At 33.3% G+C, this 26672-nt stretch overlaps 1 protein-coding gene across 1 annotated transcript; it reads left to right on the plus strand.

Moving 5' to 3' along the window:
* The first annotated feature begins 19511 nt into the window (after positions 1–19511).
* On the plus strand, positions 19512–22865 carry LOC131049819 (GDSL esterase/lipase At4g16230). Its single transcript, XM_057983902.2, has 5 exons — positions 19512–19855; positions 19985–20103; positions 21850–22086; positions 22178–22436; positions 22549–22865. Exons 1-5 carry the CDS (start codon positions 19615–19617, stop codon positions 22791–22793), a joined length of 1101 nt encoding a protein of 366 aa, XP_057839885.2. The 5' UTR covers positions 19512–19614; the 3' UTR covers positions 22794–22865.
* Positions 22866–26672: the final 3807 nt, after the last annotated feature.

The raw sequence follows: 26672 nt of genomic DNA on the forward strand, positions 1-26672 counted from the left end.
GGGACACGACTACTCCCCTCCATGGGTATTTAACCCAATTAAATGCAGGGATCAAAGGGAAAAGAGGAGGGCACAAAGGTAAGGATGGAGCAGAACTTCTGTGGCTGGTAAGAGGTAAGAAAATGTTATTTATTTTATAATGAATATAATTAATGAATAGGTAAATGCTCACTAGGATATATCTATATAATTGAACATAGGTAATTAATAGGTAGTTGTTGTTCATTTTTTATATATTAATGAATACAAGGAATTAATGTATTAATCCACACCCTAGGGCATGAATATGTAAAGATAGATGTGGTAAATGAAATTAATAAGAATGTAATACATAGGTTAATGATGGTAAGGTATATTGAATATATATAAGGAACACATTAGGAATATATGTGAATTGTGAAATGAAGTAGCATCAAATTATCAATGTATTATAAAGGAAATCACATATTGGAGGCTATAGGGAGGAAAATCCTATAGTATAAGGGAGGGATGGTGATAATTCCTAGGGCAGTACATGTACTAAAAATGGATATGCAAATGTATGGCTTGGTTGATTAAACTTAACCAAGAAGAGACAGATCTGGCCGGCCCCCTCTGAGGACTTGGATGATGGAGGCATCACCCAAGGCAAGGAATAGACAAGGGTCTTCCTTGGATGGCTTGGGTTTAAGAGGTTACACCCAAGACATGATTCTAACACAACTTCGATTTCCTGAAGGGCTTGGAACCAAGGGGTTCCAAGAAGGTGAGCTTCACGGTCGCCTAAGGACATACTTTCGTATCTTTTTATTAGATGAAAATTATGTTCGTGATAATTAAGTATAAAAGTTAAATTGCAAAGTTAAAGATGGATTATATATATATATATTTATATGTTGTATTCTAACAATCTATTTTGCAGGCCAGTAATCTCTAACTAGCAGGGACATTACACATTATCACTGATAATGGGCGACCATTCAAAAATCAAGATGTACAAGAGCTATGTGAGAAGTTCAAAATCCAGCACAGATTCTCCACACCCTATTAACCACAGGTGAATGGGCAAGCAAAAGCATCTAACATAACTATTCTAAAAATCTTCAAAAAGATAGTGAATGATGCAGGCAGAGATTGGCATATTTAACTTAACCCTGCTTTGTGGGCCTACCGTACCAGTATTCGCACACCAACAGGTGCCACACCTTTCTCTCTTGTATATGGATCAGAACTAATATTGTCAATCAAAGTAGAGATACCCTCTCTACATGTATCATTAAAAGGTCTCATCCCAGATGAAGAACAATGAGTATCTAAACTGTGAGAGTTAGAATTGATCCATGAACGAAGACAAAATGCCTTCGATCATTTAAAGTTATATCAACAAAGAATGTGCCGAAGTTATAATCATAAGGTCAAACCAGGAGCATTTCAAGTTGGAGAACTAGTACTAAAGGAAAATCCACGCAACCAGGCAGATCGAGAAAAGAAAGGAAAGTTTGAACCAAACTGCTTAGGTCCATTTGTGGTCACAACAGTATTTGGATTAGGAGCATATCAGCTATCAACATAGGACGAAGATCAGCTCGAGGAACCTATCAATAGCATGCATCTGAAAAAGTTTTATGTCTGAAAAAATGAGAAAAAAAAAAATAGTAAAAAAAAAAAAAAAAAAAAAAATATTAGAAAAGTTAAAAAAAAATAGACAGTGAAAACCTAGCAAACATGCGCTATCTGTCCACTAGCTCTTCCATCTATTAGTTCATGCATCTTTCCACTTGCATCCATTCATTTTCCATCAACGCTGACCATCATAAAGCCTTTATACATACGTAGACATCCCAGGTGGCTTCTTGTCATGGTTTGGATCATTGGATATATCATAACGACTTTGTTTCTAGGCTTGGGGAAAAATCCTACAACTAGCTGGGGGAAAAACTCTTGATCATTTTGAGCTTAATAAAATAAGTAGAAAAATAGTTAGACAACTCTTATCAAGCGAAAACTGAGACACATCCAATGTTGAACATGAGATCAAACTATCAATTATCAAGCTATCACAGAGTCAATCTAAGAACATCACACACTTTTTAGTGGATAATATCTTTTGGATGATGATTTTAACATGATTGTTCAACTTTTCTATATTGATTTTCGCTCTCATGATTTCTGAGTAACTCCAGGATGTCTTTGGCTAGAGGAACAAGGAAGGAACATGATATTTTTCTTGTCTGCTATCTGAAAATTAATCATTAACATGTGCAAATATGTCTTGAGACATGATAATCATAGTATCATTGAAGATATTTCCAATTTTCATATTGAAATGATTAATACTGCTTGTTTTACGCAAGCAATGCTCATGTCATCATGGTTCATTTATACCTCGATGCTTGTGCTAAATTGCTATATCAAAATCCAGGAAAGAAGTGCTCAGGTCATCATGGTTTAATTATACCATCGATGTTTGCACTCACTTCCCCAATTTCAAAATCTCAATGATGACAAAACGCAATAATCCAGTGACTGGTCCGATCGTAGCTTTGCATTTTCATTTTCATTTAGCTTGCATTTCATTCTTGCATGGGATCCTGCATGCTCCTTTCATCCAAGGTTAAATCTATCGCAGGAATCATCAAGGTATCATCACAAGTGTATATGCAATCAGACGAATGACTCATATCTCTTCAGATATTGTCGACCTAGCGAAAATCTTATGCTATCTCTCTCAACAGAATCAACATCAACATAACTGAATCTTTTTGCAACTTGATATCAACAAATTGTCAGTTCTTTATCTAATCAACCTTATAAATTCATTCAATCAATCAAACCTAATCGATTTTATCATGTCTTATATAGGATGTATCTTTCCTAAAACCAGACAATCTGATTCATGTCTTATACAGGATGTATCCTTCCTGAAACCAAATGTTCTGATCTATGTCTTATACAGGATATACCTTTCCTAAAACCAGACACTTTGATCATCTTTGTCTTATATAGGAGGTTTCATTCCTGAAACCAGACTGAATCTCAATCTTATCAATCTAATCAATCAAGCTAATCGAAGAACTCACATTTTCATCAACCATAGGTGTAGAAATCAAATCATTTCTAATTGGGATATCAATTTCGTAAAGTCAGAAAACTGCAAAGATCAATTATCTCAATTGATCTCCCGAGGGGGAGTCATCATACCGCAATTTATCAATCAATGTCTGGGGCATTCTATCAAACCAATATCATCATCAAAATGAGATTATTCTTTGAATCAACATGTCATCACACCTCGCTTCAAAGAGGGACAAAATGTATACACCTAAAAATGGTTTGAAGATAATTAATTGAATAAGGAATTATTTAATTAATCTCCCTCCCTAATTTGATTGAATCCATTAACAATTTGATTAAATCCTCTCCCTTTTCATCTACTTATTAATAAATCTAAGGATTTATTTAATAGGTTCATTTCAATAATCCCCTTTGATTAATTAATTCAAATTAATTAATTCTTCTCCATTAAAATCATTTCTTCTAATCTCCTAATTAATTAAAACAAATCAATTATGAGTTGTTGAAATTAATTATCCTTTTCCTATTATTTGAATCTTTAAATTCAATTCTCATAACTTTTAACCACCTAACTTCTAACCCTTCCTAAACCTAACCCATTCCATTTACCCACATGTCCCCTTTCCTTGAACACTTTACCCTCTCATGAGAAAAGCTTTGTGACACTTGTCACTAAGTGTTCCCTTTCATCCAACCTCTTCTAGAAGCCTCTTGACACTTGTCACCATAGAGATGACAAATGTTCCCTTTCATCCAACCTCTTTGCCAACCTCCTCCAATTTCACCATCGATATCTTCAGACTTAATCTCACTAGTACATTTGGGTCAAAATTTCAATGGCCAATTGTTGGAATTCCGACCACACTTCGTCGCACTACCAACAAAAAAGGCCGTCGAAAACTTTGTGTCGGAATTTCCGACTATCTTTATGGTCGTCGCAATTCTGACATCACCTCCAACCTTTCCGATGGCCACCATGGATGCTCATTCCACGAAAGAATACCGTCGCCATCTCAGGCTATCATCGGAATTCCGACTCCAAAGTATAAAATTTTGACAGAGGAGTGCTGTCGGATGCACAACATCCTTGTCGGGCGTTTCATTAGTTGTCGACGGAATTTCGATGGCGAGAGATGATGTGGGTCAAACGGCTTTGCCGTCGGTGCATGAAAGCATTGAACGAGTTCTATTTTTTAAAATTGCATTAAACATTTTAATTTATTTGATTCAGTGTTATTTGCAAAAAATGATTATCAATGATGTTTCCTTTCTCCACGAATTGTCTAGGACCTTTCCATCAGATAATATGTAACATCGAATGACTAAATTTTTTCTTTACAATTGCTTATTTAATTTAATTATTATCTCAGCGTGAATTAAAATTTATATTTGTACGGAAGTAGAACATACAAGTTGAAGAGTCTCTTGCAAGCAAATTTCCTAAAAGAAAGCAAGCAGGCATTATCTTGAATGACATGGAAACAAGCTCATCAGCTGCCTAGAAGAGAGCAATTGGAGAATGGCAGAGGAAAGTGTTTAAGGGTGATAAATAGATAGATAGTATGCAATACAAACAAACAATGTCTGGAGTGTCTGATGTGACGTCTCTAATTTATGTCCGGAGGGACTAACTGGTTTTGGAGTTCCTGCGAAACCTATTGGGCCACACTTGGAGGAAATCAATGTGTTCATGCAAGGAGCACCTTTTTTCTATTATGAGAATGATACTTTTGCACCGAGGGATATTTGGAAGTCAATATCCAAAAATTTCTATAGTGTGGAACAAGAGTTGGCGGACTCGAAGTATAACTGTCAGCTTTCAGAAGACCAAGAGGTTATGTACACAATCTCCCAATAGAAGAATGATTTCAAGAATTACCTCTCTCCCCCATGACTATTCAGGAAGCACTTCCTCAAACAGAGGACTATTGGCCTCCATGGGATCAAAGAAAAAAATTAAAGCATAGACTCTAGACGATGTGGTGGTGTCCTTCGTGAAGAACTCTACACTATAATTGAAAATTCATGAGGGAAACTGCAAGATAGTGAAGAGAAATACAATCTTGAAAAGTGGGAAGAATGGATCTTGGTTTGGGTGGGGCCAAGTCAGGTGGCTGCTCTAGAGGTTGACGAGATAGAAATCATATTAGGATTTGAAAAAGATCACACTCGTGGAACTTCGTGTGCGAGTGATCAATTGCGGTGTTTGGGTAATGCATTCCAAATAGATACAATTGCATTCCAAATGGGTAATGTCTTGATGGCATGCAATTGTATTTATTTGGAATGCATTACCCAAACACCACAATCGATCACTCGCACACGAAGTTCCACGAGTGTGATCTTTTTCAAATCCTAATATGATTTCTATCTCGTCAACCTCTAGAGGAGCCACCTGACTTGGCCCCACCCAAACCAAGATCCATTCTTCCCACTTTTCAAGATTGTATTTCTCTTCACTATCTTGCAGTTTCCCTTGTGAATTTTCAATTATAGTGTAGAGTTCTTCACGAAGGACACCACCACATCGTCTAGAGTCTATGCTTTAATTTTTTTCTTTGATCCCATGGAGGCCAATAGTCCTCTGTTTGAGGAAGTTCTTCCTGAATAGTCATGGGGGGGAGAGGTAATTCTTGAAATCGCTCTTCTATTGGGAGATTGTGTACATAACCTCTTGGTCTTCTGAAAGCTGATAATTATACTTCGAGTCCGCCAACTCTTGTTCCACACTATAGAAATTTTTGGATATTGACTTCCAAATATCCCTCGGTGCAAAAGTATCATTCTCATAATAGAAAAAAGGTGCTCCTTGCATGAACACATTGATTTCCTCCAAGCGTGGCCCAATAGGTTTTGCAGGAACTCCAAAACCAGTTAGACCCTCCGGACATAAATTAGAGATGTCACATCAGACACTCCAGACATTGTTTGTTTGTATTGCATACTATCTATCTATTTATCACCCTTAAACACTTTCCTTTTCCATTCTCCAATTGCTCTCTTCAGGGAGCTGATGAGCTTGTTTCCATGTCATTCAAGATAATGCCTGCTTGCTTTCTTTTAGGAAATTTGCTTGCACATGACTCTTCAACTTGTATGTTCTGCTTCCATACAGATATAAATTTTAATTCACCCTCAGATAATAATTAAATAAAATAAGCATTTGTAATGAAAAGATTTAGTCATTCGATGTTACATATTATCTGATGGAAAGATCCTAGACAATTCTTGGAGAAAGGAAACATCATTGATAATCATTTTTTGCAAATAACACTGAATCAAATAAATTAAAAATGTTTCATATAATTTTTAAAAGTAGAACTCGTTCAATGCTTTCATGCACCGACATCAAAGCCGTCTGACCCACACCATTATGCATAATAGAACAAATCAATATAATAGGCTATTATAAAGAATATATACAAAAATATGAAAGAACATTAAATTACCATTACAAACCCATAAACCATTAAATAGTGAAAATAGATATAAATTTGTAAATGTCTCCCTATAAACACCACAACCATAACCAAAACAAAAAAAATTCTTACCTGCAAAAACTTAGGTGGTGAGTTGCAAGTCTACAACATCTCTCAGATGATCAAACCATTTCTTAATTTTGTTCTTCTGGTTAGTCAATGGATTTAGTTGCATGTTCAAGTTTTCTATTTGAAGCCTCCTTTTTCCCTATATTTGAGACATAATAAAATTCTTGTGAGTAGGAAATTGATTCAGGAGTTAAGTGTGAAGAATTTGGCAAAGTAAATGATGACAATCAAACTCAAATTTTATCTGTCTTGATTAAAGACTTTTATCCTGATGGCATTAAATTAAAGTTCTTTCTCTATTTTTTGGTGATCTCTGGAGCAGAGGTCGCTTTGCATCGACCTGGGATACATTTAACTTGTGTTGTATCTGCGGAAATATGTATCCTAGGACGATACAATGCAACCTCTGCTCCACCAATACCAGATAGAAGAGAAAGTACTTTAATTTAAAGCCATCACAATAAAATGCCTACCCTGTCATTTGAAGGGGTTTACCTACAATTCAAGTGATCTCTTAATTATAAAATCAATTCAATTCCAAGTAAACATGCAATCAAGCATTTATCAAGAATTGAAGGAGAAATCAAGTTAATAAAGATATTTAATAAAGATATCATCTTTTAAATTAAGAAATGGGTAGGAGATTAAGAATACAAACCTTCCATATTGCACACTTCAAGGTATATTAAAATCAGTTTAAAGTGTATTCATTTAGGGACCTTTCATAAAATATTCTCAACTTACATATCATAAAAGGATTTGCTCCACCAATACTAGATAGAAGAGAAAGTACTTTAATTTAAAGCCATCGGGATAAAATGCTTTCAAGACATATAAAATCAAGTGATCTCTTAGTTATAAAATCAATTCAATTCCAAGTGAACAGGCAATCAAGCATTGAAGGAGAATTCAAGTTGGTGTAGGTGAATTTGGAAGACAAAAGGACTCAATGAAGCCATTAAAGACTTTTGAAGGTCTTAGGAGTGAAGAGCCAATCAATTATGATGTCTTAATGGGGCAACCTTAAATAAAACACACTAAGCTTTGACTGCTTAGGTGTGTTGTGGGCCCATTCCTTCCCTTGACGTCCCTTCCCGTCTGTTTCCGTTAAAAAGACAATCACCATTAGCATTTGAATTCAAACAGTGTTCTCGCGTTTGACTGCATAGAACAAAGAAAATGACATAAGAAACTTTCATCTACCTCACAACTGTCATAGAATACCTCCCCAAGGACATATTCTCATGTCCTTTCCTGCTTTATACTATCGATGAAATACATAAGCGTCCTCACAATGCAGTCAATGCAACAAATAGATTTCCATTTCAATCAGTTTTATTTGCCAACGTACTCTCTACCTGTGCCAAAATGGGAGCTTTGGAATAGAGTATGGGCTTCCATCAAAGCAGAAGGTGAGGGCAATTAATATCAGATGCTTACGGTTGGAAATGCTTTGTTTGACATGTTTGGAAAATGTGGAAGTATAGATTGCAGGATATGCACAAGATGTGTTTGAAATGGATTTAGAAACTTCCAACTAAATGTGATTAGTGAGTATAGATGTTGTAGTGCAATTGCCCAAGTACACATGCATGCAAAATATGTAAGCTTAGATAAGGCACATGAACTATTTGACATAATGCCTCAAAGATCACCCAATATCCAATGACGGTTGGGAGAAAGAAAACATCAATTTTTTGACAATCTTAAATATTTCTTTATTCATCACTATAAATCTATTATGAATATAGTCTCAATATTACAAAAATTTATTCTATTATGAATGCAATATTTAGGGATGTAATCTTTATATTTTTTTTTTAATTAGGAAAAGGTCCTAATAGAATCCCCAACTAATTAATCTACAAAAAGATACCACTAAAGAAAGAAATTCAATCCTCACCACTATGGTCTTGAAGGCTTTTAAGACACTTGGATTCCTATTTTGGCCCGTTTTTCCTTGACCCTATGTTAAGATAGTAAACTAGTTTGAGAGAATCTATTGGGTGGGAAATTGTGTATGGTTGCAATTATTTTCATGCATGGAAAGTGATTCAAAGTTTGGACCAATAGAGGATAAGTATTTTTTGAACCTTCAAGGACATGTGTAGAGCACTGCATGGATGTTTCTCCATTATTGAACTCTTTGAATATGTAAGTAAATTATTTTTGGTTGATGACACAGTAAGTGTGGTATTTGTCTTTTCGATATGTTGTGGATAATATTAATCAAATATGGAATTTTTTTGATGCTATATACACTATGTTTTGGATTGAATTTAGGTAAGTGAAGAGGTAATGGAAGAATAAAAGAGGTACACAAAGGAAGAAGAGTGAAATAGGTGGTTTGGGATGGAGGTTACAAGTATATATGATAATTCGTATGGATAATTTGTTGTCTATAAAGAGGCAAATAAGCTATCACAACTTCAACATGAATGAATGCCTCATCTACAGAAGTAAAAGGTACCTCTAATGGTTTCAAAATTTGTCAAAATAGTTATGATATACCAAATAATCAAGTGGAACATCCTTTAGGTAACTAATATTATCTTCAAAGTATTTATTTTGATTTTCATCATATCCTTTCCATGTGCATTTCCCTTGGTTTTAGTCCCATTTTTTCTTTATTTTATATATATTCAAAACAAAATTTATAGATGCCTCTACTTGTCTCACCACTCATTAATTGTTTGGGATTTTCATTCCATTCACCAAGGTTGGCATCTATTCTAAGACTTTGTGTCATGGCCAAGCTAAATTATTTGCCTCTAGTTTCTCTCCAATCTAGTCACCTAGTAGCATGTGAAATCTATCTCTTCCTAATTATTATTCTCTCCATCTTGTTAATGACTATTTCATTAATGAATGCTTCCTCATAATTTTGGATAAGTGAGACAATGTTAGCTCAAGGAATCTTTTCAATCCTCTTTCAAGATTCTTTCCCAAGTAATAATCTTGCATATTGGAAAATAAATTATGCTTCTATTTTTCCAAGCTACTCTACAGATATAACGTTTAGATTTATTCTAAAGTGCTCATTGTGACTCATGTTTACTACTCTTCCTATTAGTCTCATTCCAATATCTCCTACAAAAATATGGAATGATTACATTTATATTTTATTTGTCTCCTAAATATCCACAAAATTTGGAACAATAATACAATTTTTCAATAATACTATGAGCATCACTTTGATGAAATGAGTACTAAGTGATCCATTCTTATGAGGGGTTCATGTAAACTACTGATGAGAATGGGTCAGCTTGACTCTAAAACTATGCAAGTGAATCTTGATATAAATATCATAGTATGAAAGTCTTGTGAAAACACTCATTCTTCTAGCATTGAAAGTTGTGAGAGAGTTATTAAGGGGATTCTCGTGTGTATAGATTCAATGTATAAGTTCAAGACAAATTTTGAGGTGATATTTCTTTCCTTTTGGTACATCTATCTTTAAATTGGATGTTCTTTTGCCTTCATGGTAGGGAGTAAGTAATTTTTATGTGGGTTCCTTTTTTTCATTCTTGGATTATTAAGGAAAACATAGTTTGTGAAGAGGAGGTTTTGCTTGTTATCTTATAAAAAAATTGGGTATTAGCTATTATAATAAATGATAGACAAAACAATGTCCTCTAAGGCTGTTGAAAAGAAATATCTATATGATGGATTCTCTTCCCAATTTATCTTCAAAGTTATTTAGTAAATATTTGGGAAACCAAAATAGGGTATGTTGAATTGCAAAGGAAGAACTAAATCTCCCAAGCTTGTTCCAACAACCATAAAATTTTATGATTGGGATGCAAGGGAGATTAGTGGATTTGATGGGTTGGCTTTGGCTAGATTCACCTAAGACAATTGATGATTTATTAGGCATTGTTGCCGTCGATGCATTGTTAAGGTTATTATGGTTGAATATCAAAGCTAGTGGGATTCAAATATAGAGGCATGTTTAAGATAATTCTTATCATTGGTTGGTTAATAAAAATATGGTTTCAAGATTGATGCACAAACATATTAGAAGGGCACTTTTATGATGTATGTGCAATAATCATATTATTAAGCAAAATAATAGGTAATCTATAGGCAAGAATACTCCATATATAGATATTCTATATGAGGGACATGACTAATTCCACAAACTATAAGATTGACTAGGCTTTTCTCATTAGTGGAATCATATAATAGCTAGTGTGTATTGTTGGCTAGATGCATGAATTTGTAGTTTCCATACAACTAAGAAATGATAATGTTTCTAAGTACAAACCAAGTGGGAACTATGGACCCACTAATCTTATTCGTAACCACTCGCCACGACTATATTATGATAACTCTCTTATTGATAATAGAGAGTATCTAATACATTTATTAAGACCCTGATTATGGTCATGGTAGACCACACAAAGAATGACTTCCATAGGAGGCTAAGAAGGTGATCCATGAACAAGAGTTTGTTTCATTCAATCCTTAACATTAACTATCATTAAGGTGGAGAAATTTTTGAGGTGAGAAATTTAGTGAAATATTACTTAATATTCTAACTAGAGATATTACATACTAATCATGAAGTGTGAGTTCATATGACTCACTGATATATAATGATAAAGTATTACATAATTAAAATTGTAAAAAACACTACCTACTTGATATTAAATTTATTATTATTCTAATGTGCAAAGAATAAACAAGATTATCTAGGAATTAAATCTGTTACGGTTTCATCATTAATAGATGGATGGATTGAATGAGTGATCGGTGAAGTAGTTGAATTTGTGCCTATAATTCTAGAGGTTGGAGAGTTTAAAAGCATTGCATGTACATCGATCTTTGAAGGCCAAATTAATGCATCTACTTGTGCACATAAAAGGCCCACATGAATGCATCTTAAAACTTACTCATTGGATATGCTTTCTACTATTGCTTTGTCAATCACATCCACAATATTTCCTCTCGCAAAAGATTTCCATACCTAAACAAGAATGACTAATACTCATCTTGATGAGATATATAATATAAAAAAATTGTTTTATCTTCTATTTTCGCCACCAGCTTAACCTTGTTTAGAAATTGCTCGTTTCCTTGCGTTGATTGAACGGAAAGTCTCTTTACCGCTATTTGTATTCCATTTGGCATTGTCCCCTGACAGAAAGACAACACAATAATCTTATGATTATATCTCACTATGAATTTATAACCGATTCCAGAACTATAAATTGAGTAAAATATTGCTTGAAACTTGTTTTGATAAATTAATCGAGATTAGAAAAGAGGACCACTAAGGAAAACTCATTAATCCTATGTTTATATCTGACTATAAATTTATAACCATTTCCGGAACTATAGAAAAGAGGGCCACTAAGGATTATGTTACCTTGTATACAACGCCAAATCCTCCCTTTCCAAGCTTGTTATTTTCATGGAAATTGTTAGTTGCGGCCTTGATATTTTCCAACTTACATATTATCTCCTGCTCCTGGCCAATCGCTATGTCTACCTCTCTATCTGGATTCTCTGGATAAGTATTACACAGGGAGAAATGGGGGTGATGGGGGAGGAGATTACAATTATCTTGTATCAGGATATAGATTTATTTTCTGACCATAATGTAACGAAAATTAATCGAAAATTTTCTTGATTCTGTTCTAATAGCCTAACTAGCAAGGAATTTTGTTGATACAACTGTAGCACAAGTTCAAGAAAATTTCACCGCAAAAATACCATTCCTTAAGAGCACTTGCATCCATAATTCTTTCTCAAAGATGACTTCTTCCTCCGTCCATAGCTCTTATTGCTGTTGACAGAGGCCCGGGCGTCGCCGTTTACACAGCCCATTTTGGGCTCCCTTGCGGTCATCCTTGCTGGTTATGTGCCAACCCTTGGCACTTTGTGCCCGTGGCACTTTGTTCCCCTGTTCCCCGCTGCGGTCGTGTTTGTCACACCAATGATCGCTACAGAGGTGGGACGAATGAGAGGTGACATTTTGTAAAGAGGCGGGATTTTGGTCCTTTTTTTTTTTTAACTAATGCACGCGGTCATCGTAATTTCGACGAACACGGGCACTTTTTCTTAAAAAAACCCTAATGTCATTGCATTATCGTCAGAATTCCGACCAAATCGGGCATTTTTTCAAAAAAAAATCAAGTTTGATCACAATATACCTTCTTTGTCGGAAACCTCCATCGGAATTTTAGGCTAAATGTATTAGTGTCTTGACCGTTGATTCCTGCCACCTCACCCCTAGCCTTGGAAATCCTATAAATAGACCCCATTTTGGAGCACAAAGGATCCCCAATTCATCCTGAATCTCGATTCATTCATCCCGATTCATCCCATCTCATTTTGCATTTCAGGCATTGTTACTATAGGCATATGCAATCTTAGTTTATCATCTAAGCATTGTTATCATAGCTGAATTACATCATTTTAGCATGTTTTCTAGCATAATTATAGAATCATTTAGTTTAATCATTATCATCGCTAGCTCAAATGCATCATTATCATCTTAAATTCTCCATCTAGGTGTAGTCAAGTCTAGAATTTGCCTAACCAGATTTGAGAGAAAAATTCATACTCGCATTTACTAGGAGGGGATAGATCGCTTAGCTATGGTTTTATCTTTACTTGTTTTAAATTCATTAACCATGCTTGTAATGATCTATTGAGTGTTTTGTGTTGTAGCTACAGGTATCACAGGTACACACTTCACAGGCATGACATTTGGAATTTTACATAAAAGTAATTTAAACATCTTATTATGAATGCAGGGTGATGTGGGTTTGCGATTTGAGTTTTATAAAATATCCAATCGCCCCTTTTCTTGTTGTTTGTGCAATACCATAGTTATAGTAATTTTTGTTTGAGTATTGTCACATGTAACACTAGGTTGAAACCCTTCATATTTGGTTTCTCATCCTCTTCGCTCATTTATGCTTACGAATTGGTCATGAAGCAATTGTTGGAAGTGGTCTCCTTAGTTACCACTAAGCTAATTTAGGGTGAAATTCTCCCATGTTTTCCTTATTGAATGAAAAATTTAGAAGAAAGTCACTTTGTTTTAATATTTAACAATTTTATTTCTCATTATGATTTTGGGTATGTATGTTAAATAGAAAAGCTAGCATATACAAACTATGTCATACGGGTTTTTGGTGGATGTTTGGAGGTGTTATTTTAGAGCTAGTTTCATGTTTAACTTTATGTAGACAAACTTCTATTACACCTTCCTATATAACTAAAAATTAGGGCATGAATGTTGTGGTGTTCTTGTTAAATTTTGTGTACACTTCTACCCTAACTTTCACTAAAAGAGACATAATCATTTAAAATTATAAAGAGTTTATGTCTACAATTTGTCACCATAAAAATAAATATCAACCCTCTCAAATTTGTTGGTTGAAATAAAAATAATTCAATCAAATCATTCCCTTCACATTGTTTTACACTCTATATCTCACGTGTGTGTGAAGGTTGAATGTTTAGTTGTATATAATGAATATATATCTTATTTAACCATTTTTCAGATATATTTAATAGTATAAGGGAAATATTGCACAAAAATTAGGGTAGCATTAGGTGTTATTTTAATTCATATAAAGATAATGAATTGTTATTTTTACCTAGCAGCAAAAACTCCCATGAATCCATCTTAATTTAAAAAAATGTTAGGTTCTTAATGAATCATTTGAATACAAGAAATTAATTATTTTTAGTCAAGGCATAATGGAACATGAATATGCTGGATTTACAAATTTAACCAAGTTAGCCTTGTATAAACTACAATAAGGGGAAACAAGCATAAAGAAAACTAAGAAACGATGAGATGAGAGATCATATAACAATGAAATGATGGTATTAGCTGAGTGACGGTAGCCTTTCTTACTTAAAAACCTGTAATCCTCTCCTAAAAGGAGAAATCTCCCACACACAAGCCTATGCCATAAAAATATACCTTTTGGGTAGACTAGTGTGTTTTTGCAACTAGGAATATTGCATCACCACGAAATAATTTTGTCATGCCAATGTAGCTAGAAGAGAAACCATTTACTCCCTCTCCATGATTTTTTGTAGCTACACTTTGTCAATAGAAGTAGATTGTGGATAATCACCCTACAAAAGTAGCCCAGATTTATGTCCATTGTTAGTGGCTAAAAGTTAAGAAAAGGGTTTCTAAGGATCTTTTTAGTCTCTAAGATTCCATCAAACTTCGTAGATGATTAGGTGCATCAAAGATGAGTCTCCAATTTTAGATGTGTTTCTTTCAACTACTTGGGTCTTTGTGCATCAATATTCATAGGTTTTAAATCTCAATAGATATTTCCTAAGCAATTTACATTGTCTATTGTAAGTTTCTCCCTTTGAGAGAAATTTGTTGGAACAACATCTATAAGTAATACTTGTAGACATGATCCACATGCTTCTTGCTCATGCCTAAATAGAAACATTGGGCTCACAATGTTCATAAATGATCCTAGTCCTCTCATTAGTCATTAGCTTCTTCTTAGCCATATGATATAGGTGTCTTTAGTTGACTAGGTAGTGACAAGTTTTCTCATCTTATTTTGATTATTTACCCTCCCAAGGTTGTTAATCGACCTCTTGATTTTCAAGAAGACTAGGAGCTTATCATATCATGAATGATTAACGTCTTAATGTATGAAATAAAGAAGATAATGACAACTCTTTCTATTTACCAGATTAATGTTTTCTCTTTGAATATACAATCAGACTATATTACATAAGTCATGAAGGATCACTATTTTCATCCATCTTCCACGTTGAATCTGGCACTATTCATTCGACATTTCCTAAAAACTCTGTCAAACTCCTCCTACGTCCACGTTTTGTAATTCTGATATATTAAAAGACTTCTTGTTTATTTTGTTTCCTACTCTTTAGTTGGCGTGAAAATCTCTAGAAACGAGTCAATATAATTTGTTACGTTGATCAATAAATAATCTAGTTTTGGTTTGCTGTAGCACACGAGTTATTTTTATTCTCTTTGGTTTCATTGATCGTATTATTGTAAAATACCTGTATTTGGCAGCTTTTCTCGTGTTCTACTGCTCGAATCTGTATTTTATTCCTACACGACAATATGCGGAGTCATTTTTGACACCCGTTCATCACGTTTTAATGAATTGCTGTCATGATGGAGATGTTTTCCAGCTGGTGCTCTAATATTCTATAAGAAATACAATAAAATCTTTGCTAGCTGTTGAGAATTGAAATGAACAAAGTCAGTCGCTGATGTAATATATTTGCTAGCTACTGGGAATCGAGGCAATAAATTTAAGGAAAAAATCTTTCCTGACTGCTAAGAATTGATATCATAACTGATCATGTCTATCCTTATTAAAATAGAGATTTATTGTACAATGGTATGAGTCAAAAGAGAAAATAAAGTCGGTCGTTGTAACCAGAGGGACCCATTAACTTTTTAAAAACCTGTTTTCTACAAATACTGATAAGAGAAAAGAAAATTTCTGCATCATAGTTTTATTTATTTAATAAAGAAGTATCATTTTTTTTTCGCCGAGGGATGGATGCTTATTTTGGATTTGGTTCAAAGAAACATTTAGATTTTGATTATATATAGTGGTTCATCTTAAATCACATTATTGAGTGGGTCATATTAATGACTTATTTTGGTGTTGAAAGTTATATAAATTACTATCTGATCATTTTGTATTTTTTTATTAGAAGATTTTATCATTCATGCATAATTTTTTTAATGGAAGATTTCATCATTTATGAATAGTTTTGTTATTGATAAGGGAACATGAGCTTATGCTGATATCTCATTGAATAAGTGCCAAAGGTTGATAGGTATCCATTTTGAATTTGGCTTAAACACACACTTCAGGCTTTGTCTATCTTTAGTGATGCATCTTAAATCAAACTAATAGGTGGGCCTTATTAAAGAAACTAGAGTGATTTCAGATGTTTGAAAGAATCAACTCTTAGAGTATGTTGTTTAGACCTAGTCTTCATTTTGTGAATTGAACCTTTATCAAATGTTATTCTATCTAATGATTTGAATTGAATGATAATTTCTATCAACAAGACCCGAAAACTGCAATTATTTTTAAATACTTTTTTGTTTAGTCATTAAACTACCTTGGTTGACATTTGACATGTATGAAATACAAAACCATGTCCTCGTCGACTGGTAGAATAATATGCTTAAGCATATATCACATTCTATTTGAATTTATTGGTGCTGACTAGTGTGTTTTTGCAACTAGGCATATGACATCACCACCACATAACTTTGTCATGCCAATGTTGAGCTAGAAGAGGAATCTTTTACTATCTCTCTACAACTTTGTGTGGCTACACTTTGTTAATAGAAGTAGATTATGGGGTAATCAGCCTACCAAAGTAGCCCAAGTTTAAGTCCATTGTTGGTGGCTAACAGGTAAGAAAAGAGTTTCTAAGGATCTTTTTAGTCTCTAAGAGTCCATCTAACTACGTAGATGATCAAGTGCATCAAAGATTGCTCTCAACTCTTAGATGTATTTCTTTCAATTACTTAGGCCTTTGTACATCAATATGAATAGGTTTTAAATCCCAAGAGATATCTTTTAAGCAATTTACATTGTTTGTTTGTAAGTTGTATCCTCCAAGAGAGGTTTGTGTGAACAACTTCTAAGAGTTATGATGCTTGTAGACACGATTCTTGTTATTCACATGCTTCTTACTCATGCCTAAATGTAAACAATGGGTTCACAATGTTCATAGATGGTCCAAGTCCTTTCATTAGTCATTAGCTTCTTTTGAGTCATATGATAGAAATGCTCTTAGTTAACTAGATAGTGACAGTTTTTCTCATCTTACCTTTATTTGCCCTCCCATGGTTGTTAATCAACCTCCTAATTTTGAAGAAATTAATAATAATGACACTTTTATAGACTAGGAGCTTATCATAGATGATTTGGAACATCTTAATATGTTAAAGAAAAGAAAAGATAATAGTGACCTGCCTCATGTCACTGCATTAATAACTCTTTCTATTTATCAGATTAATGTTTTCTCTTTGAATACACTAATAAGACTCTCTGTTACGTAAATCATGAAGTATGACTACACTGCTGTTAAATTTTCTTGCACATGTTGAATCTGGTACTATACATTCCACGTTTCCTAAAAACTCTTTCAAACTCCTTCCACTTCTGCCCATTTTTCTCCATGTTTTGTACTTCTCTCATATTAAGAGACTTCTTGTTTGTTTTCTCTGCTACTCTTTAGTTGGCGTGAAACACTCTAGAAATAGGAGGCAATATAATTTATTATGATGATCAATAAAAAATCTGTTTGCTGTAGCATAAGTGTTATTTTTATTCTCTCTGCTTTCATTGATCATATTTTAATCCTGAACAATTTTAGAAATATGTGTATTTGGCAGCTTTGCTCGTCTTCTAATGCTCAATGAGTATTTTATTCCACAGATGACAATATGCAGAGTCATTTTTGACACCCAATTATCACGTTTTAATGAATTACTGACTCATGATTGAGATGTTTTCCAGCTGGTGCTTTAATATTCAATCAGAAATACGATAATCACTTTTTTAGTTGTTGAGAATTGAAATTGTAAATGATCTTGTTTATTCCTATTTACAATAGTCTGAACAGAAATGGACAAAGTCAGTCGCTGCAATAATATATATTTAATATGTGCTGGGAATTGAGGCAATAAATTTAAGGAAAAAGTCGTTCCTGTCTGCTAATAATTGATATAATAATTGATCATGTCCATCTTATTAAAATAGAGAATAATTGTATAATGGTATGAATCAAAAGAGAAAAAAGGTCGGTCGTTGTAACAAGAGGGGATCATTAAAAGAGCTGTCTGACTATGCATGACACTGCATGATGATGTGCATATTGAGAGAGTCTTTTGATAGTTCTCTCTCCTATTTTTAGGAGCATATTACAGTTTATTTTTAGGGACTACGAAGTCTATAAAAGACAATCTTCTTGGTGTTTGAAATGCAGCTGGTAATGAGAATGATTAAGTCAGAAGAAAGACCTCTAACGAGGCAAGATGTAATGCTTTGTATAAATTGAATAAATAAGAGATATATATGTGTTTCAAATCTTTGTTTTTTTATAATAACATTATGTCATTAAGAAAATAAGTTTAAAATGTTATATATATATATGATTATTTCTTATTTCTTATTTCTTATTTCTTATTGTAATCCTGAACATGTATTTTAATATATAAGTATTTGTCAGGTTTACCCGTTTTCTTAATGCTCAATGTTATTTTATTCCTACACATGACAACATGCAGAGTCATTGTTGACTCTCTTTTATCACGTTTAAATGAATTGCTGAGTCATGATTGAAATGTTTTCTAGCCGGTAATCTAATATTCTTTTAAGAAATTCCCATAGAATACTCTGAACAGAAAACGATCTCGGTTATTCCTATTTAGAATAGTCTCAATAGAAATGGACAAAGTCACTGCAATAATATATTTCCTACCTGCTGCGAATCGAGGCAGTAATCTATTTTGACCATACCTCTTAAAAATTTGAACCATCCAAATAATGTAATCGAGAAATTTATCTTTATTCTCACCAACTATACTCAATTAAACAACCATCCTTTACTCTTATATTTTTCGCTTCCGTCCAAGATTTTCAATTTATATTTTCGCTTCTGTCCAAGAGTTTGAAAATGGCGTTCCCACGGAAACAACCGATGAAAATTTAACACGAAGGGAATGCTTTTTCACATTATTTTCTTTAGACATGTGAATATATTCGCATCAAAAAGGTGACCTTATCAACATGGAAAGAGTTGTATTTGGCATCTTCGACCTTATTTTATTCCTGAATTTTTGAACATGAAAATGGTCGTATTTGTTAGCTTTAATCTTTCAACACATGTAAAGAAGACATTAAGCATGCTCTCTATAAATACGATAGCCTGTTCTCATCAATAAGGAAGTATAGTGGAGGTTGAGCAGAAGATCTGGGATAATTGGCTGATTGAGATAATAATGGAGAGCTCATTGGTGGGTATTTTAGTTGGGTTATGGATGATCAGTTGTGTGGCTGCAGCTGAAAAAGGGGGTTATGTGCCAGCCATGTTTGTGTTTGGTGATTCGTTAGGAGATGCAGGGAACAATAATTACATTCCACACTCTAAATCGCGTGCAAATTTCACACCATATGGCGTTTCCTTTTTCCCTCACCCAACTGGTCGCTTCACCAATGGCCGTACCACTTTCGATTTCCTGGGTTGGTGTCATTCATTATTTCAGATTTAGACTCAAGTCTACTTAGTCTGTAATTTTGGCTTTACCCATTGTACAAAAATGTAATTTCAGCTTTGCCCATTAATCGTCTATTATCTATTTATGTTTGCAGCTACCTATCTGGGGTTACCCTTTGTCCCTCCATATCTGCAGCCAAAGGCAAATTTTAGCAGAGGGATAAATTTCGCATCAGGAAGTAGCGGATTGCTTGATTCAACAGGAGCTGGAGAGGTATGGTATCTTTCTGAATCTTTTCTTTTGGTAAAATACCTCAGTAAGACATCAATACAGGATTAAATGATTGAATACGCTTAGTGGGTTGTTATGGATGCGTCAGATACAGATTCTTAGTAGGTTGTGTTATGGAGTGATTGACCTTCCTCAATTACATCTTGATAAAGTTACCTGTACTTTTTTTTATAATTGATTTTATAAAGGGGAAGTCTTACAATTGATTTTAGTTAATTGATGAAAAGTTTAATATGGTATAGATCCCAGCTCAACAATATCAGACAATGTTAAGATTCCTAAATATTTACAGTGTTGATCACTCTCAGGAGGAGCGTTAAAAAATGAACCAATTAAATAGAAGATGGGAAAGTCACTAAAATTCCTTTATAACTTAATTTTATAAAGGAGAAGACTTACAATTGATTTTTAGTTAATTGATAAAAAGTTTAATATGGTATAGATCCCAGCTCAACAATATCAGACAATGTTAATATTCCTAAATATTTACAGTGTTGCTCAGGAGGAGCGTTGAAATTCAAACACCCAGACAACAAATAGACAGTCTTAAATTCAACTCCTAAATAGATTGAATGTCCTATAAAACAATTTTTTTTTTTTTTTTTTGTTGTGGCATAGATCCTTTCGTTGGGAAGGAAAGTTGCAATTTTTTCTTCGTTTTCAGCCTTAAAATTTCACTGACGTTTTTTTTTGACTTCAAATTAGTTATCGTCTCCTCGTACTTTCAAACCAATCAGCCTCGTAACTGAAGACATGCATGCATGGCAGTCTCTCGCCATGCATTTCAATTCATGTTACAAGACTTAAAAATCAGAATACACCAGGTTTTTAATTTTCATTCAATTAATAAATACAGTCAAATGTGTATCTTAGATTTTGCATAAATTAGTTATTAGAATACAGTCAAACGTGTATCTTAGATATCTTAGATTTTGCATAAATTAGTTATTATAATATTTTCAATTTTTTATTATGTATGAATCTAGTGCGTAATACATGGTTCAGTCGCTATCCTGTTAGCTTGCAGTTAGCTTAAGTTTATTTTGTAATAGCATATTCCCAATGTCATCCTCAGTTCTGGGTCGCAGCTGCTAAATGCTGCTATTTTCAGTTTCTATTTTTTTTCTATATGTACGCTGTTTTTCTGAGTTGATTAATGAGAAAATTCCTTGATTCTAAGCATATACAGAATCTTATTTTAACAGCAGAGTCTGATTTTTTTTGCTTTCTCAATATAGTGTTAGAGCTCTTTTCCACTGAATATTCGCAATCCAGTTACGAAATTAACCTGATTGCTGCTGATTTATTTAAGTGATAAATGAAAGGCATTTAACGTGGAACCTCTGCTCCTAAAAGGGTTCCCTTACGAATTTCCCTAAAATAATTGTATTAATTAGAAATATAGACAGAGAGAAAAAAAAACAATTGTTTCTGAGTAATAAAAATTGCCCTTTCACCAAAGATATGTATGTTGACATTTTCAAATCTAACAGAGTAATCTTCATGTACCCAACAAATCTAATAATACTTTTGCATGCCACTTTTTGCTTTAAATACTTCAAACTCTTTAAAAAAAATTGCTCTTTCTTTTTCATAAGAATATCCATGTCAATTTGCCATTATAGAATTATGCCCATCAGCATCGGCATAATAATTAAACATACCATTAACTGTATAGATTTAATTAGAACTTTTCCTTTGCTCTTCTAATCCTCTTCAATCTTACAGAATATTATCACACTGAGTCGCCAAGTATTTCAGTTCGAACACTTCTCTTATATTCTGAGGAAGACACACCCATCTGGAGCTGCACAAGCGAAATCCTACATAAGCAGTTCTTTATATTGCATTACGGCTGGAGGCAACGATATTGGAGCCTATATTGCCAACACAACTTTTCAAAACACTACTACTCCTCAACAGTTCGTTACATCGCTCCTCACCAAATTTGATCAGTACATAGCAGTAAGTTTCAAAATTCTCACTTAGCAAAATCTAAAAGAAGGTCTATAATTTTGTGGAAACAGAATATCATTATTGGATTGTGACTTGACAGAGGCTTTATCGAGCTGGGGCAAGAAAATTCCTTATAGTGGACATTTCAGCTGTAGGATGCACTCCCTATACCAGACTTGCTGGATATAGCATTGCCAAAGGTGAATGTTTGGAGAGCGCAAACCAGCTGGTTGTGGCATATAACACTGCAATGAAGTCACTTGTGGATCGCCTCAATAAAAAATTAGCTGGAGTAACCATCCTCCGGCTAAACAGTTATGATTATTTTCTGAACATAATTCAGAACGCTGAAGCCTATGGTAAACTACACTCTTACCCAGTCTCTCAAACATAAAGAGCTTTATTTTTTAGGGTTTTAATGATTGGGTAGCTTAAAAGTAAAAGAAATCTCAGGTAAATTTCTGGATGCAGGATTTAACAATTCAAATACAGCATGCTGTGGATCAGGATTGTTTAATGCACAAGTAAGCTGTGGAAAGACGACACCAGAGAATTTGTTTTGCAATGATACAAGCGCATATGTGTTCTGGGATAGAACCCATCCCACTGAAAAAGTTTATGCCATGATTTCACGCCAGATTTGGAGGGGAAATTCTTCATTTATTTACCCGGTCAATCTCTCTACGCTAGTCTTAGGGAAAAAGGTTTCTGGTTAATAATGGTGCACAAACTCTTCATCTTTATTTTGTAACCTCCAATTGCATTAATTGGCAATCTTTTCAGAAATGACGTGCCATTTTATCATCATAAATTATGGGATTTAATAAAAGAATAAATTCTTTATTCTACATTTTTTTATTCCTTATACTAATAAATAATATCATGCTATCATATGGAGATGTGGCATCGTGTTTTATGATGTCTTATTATTATAAAATATTGTTTTAGCTATTCATATTGTACCTTCTTTTTCAATAGATGTTAAAACTATTTTAAACAAGTATATTTTTAAAGATGTGGTGTATTAGGATATCTTAGTATGTAGTTTTGTAGGAATAATAGCTAGTGTCATATCATGCACATTTTTTTTTTTTTTTATGGATATCAATATATATCAAACTCTTTTAGTCAAGTATATTTTCTATTGAAGTAAAGCAACAACATCAAGGGATTGAGGTGATGGATAATGGTGTTCTATTAGGTACGTTTAATAGGCAACTTAAGTGCCTTCTAGCCATTCTATAATTAATGATCCATAAGTTATGAGGTTATACATTAAATTACTTATTAATTTATATAATTTACATAGAATAAATTATGAGAGCAATTAATTTGGTTAACACTTGCACAAAAATAGATTGTAAATAAGAATGAGAAATCAAGAACAATATTGTAATAATGGAGATGCTATAAATAACATGGAGAAACCCCTTGTGGATAAAAAATCCATCAAAATTTGAGTCACACTCTGTCAAATAATCAAAATGGCTTCAATGCATCTAACCTAGTAAAATAATCTATACCTCCCATTGGATGGTTGATATACATATATATAAATTGTAATGTATGAAATGAGGCAAATTATTCAAATATTGATGCTTTAGCTCATCTCTTATTATTTCCAGTGAGCTAAAGCTTTGTAGCTAGGATATATACTATTTGATGTTTTTTTTGGTTATGACTTAATTAAAGTATTTGTTGAAATTTGGCTAGAGGGATTTTAGATGAACCATCTAAAAAAGTAATCTCTTAGAGTATTTTGTTTAAGCTTGGCCTTCCTTTTGCTAGTTGAGACTTTGTCAAATGCTAATCTCTCTAATAATTTGAATCGAATGAAATTTTTCTAACCATAAGGCTAAAAGAACTACAATTATTTCTAAATACTTTATTGTTGAGTCATTAAATATTGTTTTTGCTTATTTGCTCTCCTAGGATTGTTGATCAACCTCCTAATTTTGAACGAGCTAATGATGATGCAATTCTTATAGACTAGGAGCTTATCATGGATGATTACAAACATTTTCATGTGTGAAACAAACAAGATGATGTTGACCTGCCTCAAGTCACTAAATTAATAACTCTTTCTATTTATTAGATTAATTTTTTTTCTTCGAATATGTTAATAAGGCTCCATGTTGCATAAATCATAAAATGTGACTATATTCATCTATCTTTATATTAAAAAAATATATAATTAATATAAATAGCTATTGGTCAATGACGTTGATCTGCTGCTCATCTAGTTCTACTAATCAGAGAATAACCATGCACACAGCCACAAAAATACCTTGTCATGTTCATTGTCATGCAATGTTTTAATAGTTAGTTGAGAGAGTTTTCACTAGTTTTGTTTTAGAACTACAAGTTAAATAAGTTTTCCGACTATGCACTACAATGCATGATGATGTGTGACGAGCCAAGATTGAATGGATAAGAAAAACATAGAGTTGAAGCTATGTATTATTGAATGGAAATCGAACAAATACAAAAATAAAAAATTAATACAAATATAGGAGAGGCGGTGATCAGTTTGAAAAAAAGTATTACACAAACTGCCAAACTAACCAAAAAAAATAGAAAACTAAACTAATATTAATGAACCCTAATGAACCCCCAATAATTACATATTAACACCACCTAATTGGAGGGGTTAAAGCAAGCATTCTTCTGAATTTTTCAAACATTTCTTTATCCAATACCTTGGTAAGAATATCAGTTGGCTGATATGTGGTAGGATAATATTTGAGACCTACACTAACACCACTCAAATAAAACTTGGTGTTGATGTGTTTAGTGTGATCATGAAAGACTAAATTTTTAGCTATTTTGATAGCAGATTGGTTGTCAACAAAGAGTGGTGTGGATGAAACTTATGGTATTTGCAAATATTTTGAAACCATTATATTTCCTGAGTTGTCTAAAACGTGGCCATATGTTCAGCTTCTATAGAGGAAAGAGCTGTCACTAGTTGCTTTTTAGATTTCCAAGAAATGATAGCAGATCCAAGATGCATTAAAGCGAGATGTAGATTTTCCATCGTCTAAATGACCTGCATGATTTGAGTCAGAATATCCAACCATAGAAAATTGTGATGTCTTATATTGAAAAACTCATTTGGCTGCCAGCAAATGAATTTCTCTAGGCATTGTTGTATGAATCTAGAAAGAAATCCAAGTGCAAAAGAAATATCTGGACAAAGTGTTTATAGCATAAATCAAATTGCCAACAACTTGTCTATATGTAGTTGCATCATTCAATACTAAAGAATCATTTGATGTGACTTTCAAAATTTTCTCCATAAGAGTACTATGAGGTTCTCAATCAGCCATCCCAAAAATATTGAGAAGTTAACTAGTAAATTTTTGTTGGGTGCGAAAAATATAATTTAGTTTTTGAATCACCTCAATACACAAATAGTAATGAAGATGGCCCAAATCAGTCATATTTAAACCTTGCTTCAATTATGCTTCAACAATTTGAACATTAGATCCTCATTATTACTAGTGATAAACAAATCATCCACATAAACAACAAGATAGACAACAATGCTATAAATTTTATAACAAAAAGAGCCACATCATCAAATTTGAAATGCTTAAAAATCAACTTCAAGAGATTCTTGGCAAGTTTTTCATACCGGGTTTGGGGGGCTTGTTTTAAACCATACAATGATTTTACAAGCTTGCATTCTTGGTGTTCTTTACCATTGATTGTATAGCCTTCAGGTTGAGTCAAATATGTTGTTTCTTTGAGATCACCATTCAAGAAGGAAATCTTGACATCCATTTGATGAACTTTCCACCCATTTTGGGCTGCAAGGGCCAACAAAGCATGAATGGTAGTCCTTTTTATTATAGGTGCAAAAATTTCAATATAGTTTATACCCTCTTTTTTAGCATAACTTTTGGCAACAAGTTGGGCTTTGTGTTTGTCAAGTTAACCATCTGCTTTATATTTGTTTCTAAAAGCCCACTTGCAACCAATATGTTTGCAACCAAGTGGAGGATCAACCAATTCCCATATGCCATTTTTCAAAAGTGCATTATACTGATTTTACAAAGATTTATGCTAGATTGTAATATTCTGAGCTTCTTTATACAAAGTTGGTTATGAGTTTATCATGAGATTGAGTTCATCAATAAACTCCAAGTTATCTAAAATATTTGATTGAGCCTATAGCCTTGCTTTATAAGAATTTCTTGTACCCATTTTACCAATTTCATGAGGTCTTTAATCTTTCAAATTTTTTTGGACTTTCTTTGCCCACTTATGAGAAGATTATGGTTGGATAAAAGGTGTGTCTATTTCTTGATTAGATGCTTCATTTGTGACTAATGTGTTATAAATACATGTTTTGGCTATCATTTATGTCAAACTTGGTGATCTAGATTGGTCCAGATATGATGCTAAAGAGTAAAAGATAGGTATGCATGTTTTAGAACAGTGGAAGATAGGTATACATGACACAGAAAAGTGGAAGATAGGTATATACGATATAGATTATAGATCCTAGTTGTTGCTAATGTATTGTAGACATATTTATTGCTCCAAAAATATGTGTTATTAGTAAGAGGATACACATATCTTAATATGAG

This window comes from Cryptomeria japonica, chromosome 7 (genome assembly GCF_030272615.1).
Source record: "Cryptomeria japonica chromosome 7, Sugi_1.0, whole genome shotgun sequence".
NCBI classification, from domain to species: Eukaryota; Viridiplantae; Streptophyta; class Pinopsida; order Cupressales; family Cupressaceae; genus Cryptomeria; species Cryptomeria japonica.

Bases quoted from the DNA above. Each gene is read 5' to 3' on its own strand.
- LOC131049819 (XM_057983902.2), top strand. From the start codon at position 19,615: ATGGAGAGCTCATTGGTGGGTATTTTAGTTGGGTTATGGATGATCAGT. The intron at 19,856-19,984 runs GTTGGTGTCATT...TTATGTTTGCAG, and splicing joins TACCACTTTCGATTTCCTGG to CTACCTATCTGGGGTTACCC. The intron at 22,437-22,548 runs GTAAACTACACT...TTCTGGATGCAG, and splicing joins TCAGAACGCTGAAGCCTATG to GATTTAACAATTCAAATACA.